This window comes from Cladophialophora yegresii, assembly GCF_000585515.1.
Source record: "Cladophialophora yegresii CBS 114405 chromosome Unknown aczIN-supercont1.1, whole genome shotgun sequence".
Lineage (NCBI taxonomy): Eukaryota > Fungi > Ascomycota > Eurotiomycetes > Chaetothyriales > Herpotrichiellaceae > Cladophialophora > Cladophialophora yegresii.
This window is the reverse complement of record NW_006913045.1, coordinates 1,605,492-1,611,438: the sequence shown is the minus strand read 5'-3', so window position 1 is coordinate 1,611,438 and position 5,947 is coordinate 1,605,492. Positions and strand designations below refer to the sequence as shown.

The following is a 5,947-nucleotide window of genomic DNA, read 5'->3' as shown; positions in this document are numbered from 1 at the left end:
TGGATGCCTCGGGGTCAGACTCCACATAGAGGTACGAGTAGCTTTGAGGTAGAGCAACATGGTTGGCTGCGAACGTCGGGCGCCAGTGTTTCAGGTTGTCCATCACAACCATCAGCCTCCAGTGCCAGAGGAGTGCGAAGAACTATTGCATGATGCCCTCGTGCTTTGCTGTGAGAAAGCTCGATTAGTGCATGTCCATGCGAGTCTTGCACTTCCTCAGTCACGTCCGGACGCTTGGAGTTCAGGATCATTGAAGGAAATTGAGCGCATAAGTGACACACAGAAGTCGTTTCATGGGGAGTAGCTTGGATGGGCTCGGTGGTTTTGAAAAAGCGGGATCAGAGCAACGATAGGCCACAAGGACATCAAGGGCCGCCGGGCAGCTGGCATAATCCTTCTTCGCGGCTCATTCCTTGTGTCGCCCGTGTCCCATTCCGGTAACAAAGTCGTGCTGGGGCGAAGGACATCGCATTGGAGAAAACTTGAAATGCGAGCTGCCACTGGCCAGCCAGCCTGCAAATGCCAGGTCTCGTCGACCTGATTTTCGTTATGGCAATGATCTGTTCGTCCCTGGCGGGTTTGACGACACTTTGCGTTGGAGGAAGAAGCGCAGTACTAGGTACATGCAATTACTCGTGGAACTGGCCTCGCGGGTGCAGCTCAGCAGCAGAATCTTCAGAAGGTAAAGGTGACTAAACCGAGACGGTGCTTGTGCGTCGAATAGTCGAGGTTCTTCCCCGTACTTTGCATAGCAGCCGTTGACGTGTGTCGCTCTGCATCTGCGCAACCCGAACCTCACTTTACCTTTACTTTCGCACTTGTGCCCCTAATCCATCCACCAGACTGCTGCTTCATCTTCCTGCTCTCTTTGCCCTCACTTACGTTTGCATCTTCGACCAACCCCTAATTCCCCTTCAGCCCTGGAGAGCTGCTTTATTCACTTCTCTCTATTCCATCCTTTGTGTTAGTACGGCAGTCCACAGCCTCTCCTTCTCCAACCCGCGCCCGACCGCTCTTAAAAGTAATACCCTGGTTCCCGAGCTGCTCTCCTCCCAGCACGAACGACCTTGACGCGACCCGGGCCTTGAATATACCGAGTGCCTGCTCTCTCTCCTTGCGCACGGCAGCCCAGCTGGTATAGCTGTGACTGCACATCCTCGTCCGCCGCCTCTCCGAGCTGATGGTCAGACAACCCCTCGTGCATCTCAATATCACTCGGAGCACACAACGTTATACGAAAGATTGACACTTACTGCCCTATTCGCTGAGGCCTTTACGAGAAAGAGTTGGCTCTATACATAATTTTTCGAAGCAGTACAAAAATCTACTTGATTACAGTCCGCGGGCTTCTGAGAGCTCCCCATGGCTCCTCCCACCACAAGGCCAGACGGGCCTCTCAATATAAACCTTTCGGGACTGTCACCCATCGCCGAGCCTCCCCAAGTGCCCACCAGCAAGTCTCCCTTCGGGAGCTCTAAATCCTCGTCTGGGCTGGCTGGCTTGTCCAGTGCAAGAGTTGGAGCTGGTTCTCCTCTGCACGAACAGACCTCACGGCTCTTCCCCAAACGTACCCGTGAACTACAATCTCAGACTGGTCTGACCCCGAACATCTGGGGCCCTCCTACCAGCGGCACTTCCACACCTCTCTTCGAGATTCCAGAATCTCCTAACCAAGATGGCTTCCCCGATCTGGTGCCGCTCACAGAGACTGGAATCAACAGCCCGGCGCGGCGAGGTCGTGCAGGCACTCTTCCTTCGCGGATCTCCCCAGTTGGGACGGTGAATGGTGTTAACGTCCTGACCTCCAAGACCTCTCGTCCAACGCCATCGACCAGCCCTTTTCGACCAGGGTCCACTTCCGCTGCCGAAACTGCGTTCTACTCGACTTCTTCCAACCAAGCGAATCCGGCCACGTCGGCACTTTTGTCCAGACTTCGTGCGGGAAGCATGCCTCAGCGGGCTAGTCTGCTTGGCAACTCAGGTGCCTTTGGCTCAAACACCTTCAGTTCTGGTTGGGGGACAAGAACGCGCGCGGCCACCCTAACCAGCATCAGCTCCGCCGAGGATCCCACGTCCCCTCAGCCATCAGGATACTCCAAAGATGGCATGTCCGACTCAGGGGTACGCACTCTCGATTATCTTGGACTTGCCGAACCTCCTCACCAGTCAAGATCTGATGCGTTGCGTCAGGGTGCAAATGACATCGCTCGTTCGCATGATACCAACCTGCCAGACGTGTTAGGTTTTGGAATGCGCAACTCAAGCCGGTTCAGGTCCTTCTCGGTCAACACACAATCCAAATACCAAACCGAAAGCCAGGAAGGAAATACCAGCTTTCCGCTGTTGCAAAGCGGTACCCTCACGCCCTCGGCGGCTGCAGCACTCGAAGCCGAGTATGAAATGGTTCAGGAGAAGGTCCGCCTACACAATCAAGCAGTTCAGGCCTTTGCAGTGAACGCTAGCGCAGCGCGCCCTAGAGCTCGTACTGCTGGGCTTGTTGAAACTCCTCAACGTACCTCGCTCCGAAATTTCATCCAGCAACCTGCAGATAGCATCGACATAGGTTTTGATATCCAGGCCTCAGACATGCTAGAGCCACCGAGCCTGACAGACTCGCTGCAACATCTGGCAATTGGTGAAAATATGCCCTTGTCCTATGAGGGTTTGGATGACCCTGATGTGCAGATCTCTCGGTCCCTTTGGATTGGATCGATTCCCAACTCAACGACCATGTCCTCGCTGGACGCCATCTTCAGTCGTTATGGCCCTATAGAGTCGACGAGAGTCCTCACACACAAAAACTGCGGTTTCGTCAACTTTGAGTCTGTCGAGCATGCCGTGCGTGCCCGCCAGCTGCTCAACGGAAAGGAGATCTTCCCGGGAGCCGGACCCGTTAGGATTGGGTTTGCTAAGGCTCCAAATGCGTCCGTGTCCATCACGCCTGTACAGAATGGTACACCACCTCCAGGATCTAACGGCAATACTGAAGCAGGACCATCGCAGCCTCACGATACTTCTGGCAGCCCTACGGGCTCTATGCACGCGCAGGGCGCTCTAAATCTGCCGGCTGCAGACAGGCTGACAGAGCTGCAGCCGGATATTTTACAAATCGTGCTCGATTTTGGCGGCCAACAATCGGACCTTGCAGGCATTTCTGCTAACATTGAGAGCGCCATTCGTTTCAATCGCTTTGAGAAGGAAATTCCCCCTATTCCAGAGCCAAGCGCTACAAGGATGTACGACGCTCCTAGACTACGGGATATCCGCAAAAGAATTGACAATGGCGCTTGTGGATTGCAGGAGATCGAACAGATTGCCATCGACATGCTCCCTGAAATTGCCGAGTTGTCATCGGACTACCTAGGCAACACTGTGGTGCAAAAGCTCTTTGAATACTGTTCTGAACAGACTAAAGAGCAGATGTTGACGCGCGTTGCTCCCCATCTTGCAGAAATTGGAGTCCACAAGAACGGTACCTGGGCCGCCCAGAAGATCATTGAAGTCAGCAAGACTGAGACGCAGATCCAACTGATCGTCGACACCCTCCGTCCGTACACAATACCTCTCTTCCTCGATCAGTACGGCAACTATGTGCTGCAGTGCTGCCTTCGGTTTGGACCACCTTACAACGACTTCATCTTCGAGACGATGCTCAGCCAGCTTTGGGAAATTGCTCAGGGACGATTCGGCGCCAGGGCAATGCGGGCCTGTTTGGAAGCTCACCACGCCACCAAAAGTCAGCAACGTCTGATGGCCGCGGCTATTGCGCTGCATAGTGTCCAGCTCGCTCAAAACGCCAATGGAGCTCTGTTGTTGACCTGGCTGCTCGATACCTGTACCTTCCCCCACCGACGCTCGGTTCTGGCCCCGAGGTTGATCCCCCATCTCGTTCAACTCTGCACGCACAAAGTGGCGTATCTCACTGTGCTCAAGGTCATCAACCAGCGAAACGAGCCTGAAGCCAGGGACATGGTGCTAAAGGCTCTCTTCTTCAGCCCGAACGACACCGTGCTTGAACAGATCTTGTGTGACCAGACTTCCGGAGTGACGCTGATCTTTAAGATCTTGACGACTCCTTTCCTTGACGACAACATGAGGCCGGACGTGGTTCAGAACGTCTCGAGGGTTTTGACAAAGATCAAGGCGCAGCCAAACCAAGGCTACAAGAGGATCATGGACGAAGTCGGCCTATCCTCAAGGCCCACTCAACCTCCAATGCAGCAGTTCCCTGCGCATGGGCATCCTGCGAACGACCGCGCCCGATCTATGGCTCAAGCTCAACAGCCGCAGGTGCCTGCACACGGCTTACCACAGCAGACCTTCCCTCAGCGTCAGTACAGTGGGACTTTCGGGCCCAGTGTCAACGGCAATAACTTTGAAAATGGAATAGGACCTATGCGGACTGGATCAGCCGATTCATTCGGCTTTTCTCCGTACAACATGAATGGTTTCCAAGCGCAACAGCAATATTCGCAGCTTCCTTACCAACAGATGACGCCTCAATCGCAGTATCAGGGTTTCCCTCCGACCGCACCTCAACGGAGCAACAGTGGATACATGCCAAATGGATACAATGGATACGCCACGCCTCCTTCGGCCGTCGACCCTTTCCGCCCGGTGGCTAACCCATCTTCCTCTCCCCTTTCTTTCTCTGCTCAGATGAGTCCCGTTATTGGATCGAGTGGTTTCCCGCCCCAGAATTTTCTGCAGAACATGCCATCCAACATGTACAATTATCCACAACAACAATATTTTGTTTCGTCGCCAATGCAGACCGTCTACTCAGGAGGCCGCGGTCGAAGAGGGTAAATTATTTCTCCCTACGACGATGCAACACGTGCTGATGGACTTGCAGGAGATGAGCGCCGTCTCAACGCCGTAATTCGGCTGTCTCAACTCAACCGAAACGCCTCACGCTTGTCGATGTGGTTCTTTGCTTGTCGCTCGCTTGCACGAATTTCCTTCCGGATCAACCATGGCATTTCGCAAATCTCGCAATTTCTGGGAAGCTTATACCTTTGTGTGCAATCTCGTCCAAGTGGGGGACAAAGAGACACTGCCAAGGGCAAGGTTGGAGTTTATCAAGCCAAATTAGGAGAGATCTGGCATCGCCTTCAAAGTCGATCAGTGGCCTTTCTATGGCATCCTTGTCTGTTGCCATCTGCATCCATGCTTACGACGGTCGGCCGACCATTTTGACGACCGTCGACTGCATATTCCCTGCTTTCACTCCGACACACCTAGCTTGTGCTCTGTATAACTACAAACACTTCACGGCAAACCGGGGCAACTCATGGGGACCAAAGGCTTGGCCACAGGGGCTCGCACACCCCAAGGAGTCAAGCCATCTTTTGGCGTACAATTGTCATTTTATGCCTGTGTCTCAGGTATATTGGGACTGTTCCAGGTGTTGGTTTTGCGGCCTGGCTGTGGATGAGTTGCGTGTAAGGCGCGTGCTGCGTTGATTAGAACTTTTAACGAAACAGGATTTTGCGCATTGGGAAAGGTCGAGAAAAATTCAATACAAAAGCTTCACCAGCAGTTCAGCTCGAGGTACCGTTATTGCTGCGTAGGCGTGTAGTCCGTGCCAACCACACAGCACCTCGCATATCTCGTACGCATGGTCGTTGCAAGGATTGATGGTGTCGTGACTTTGTTGTAACCTACAGGCTGGCCCGATGCTCTACGGTCTACAAACCAGTTGATCTCGGTATCGATGGCGGCTTGGAAAGGGGGTTCGTGCGGATGTGCATGGGACGGGACAGGTTCAGGGACGTGTGAGAGCGAGAGCGAGACAGCGTGTGTGCGCGTGAGTATGTGAGAGAGTCAGTGTCTGTGTGGGAGAGTATGCGTACATGTGGGAGCATAATTGCAAGACTAGATGATCGCTGAAGCGTACTCGTCTAAGGAGAAGGACTTACCTATGTAGTGGTATGTCCCGTACGCG

General features: G+C 53.7%; 1 protein-coding gene across 1 annotated transcript; it reads left to right on the top strand.

Annotated features, from left to right (window-relative positions):
* Positions 1–1,362: 1,362 nt before the first annotated feature.
* On the top strand, positions 1,363–4,809 carry A1O7_00570 (uncharacterized protein; the record flags this gene model as incomplete). The annotated part of the gene is made up of 1 exon (XM_007754611.1): positions 1,363–4,809. The coding sequence occupies one exon, from the start codon at positions 1,363–1,365 to the stop codon at positions 4,807–4,809; it is 3,447 nt and encodes a 1,148-aa protein (XP_007752801.1).
* Between the last annotated feature and the right edge of the window lie 1,138 nt (positions 4,810–5,947).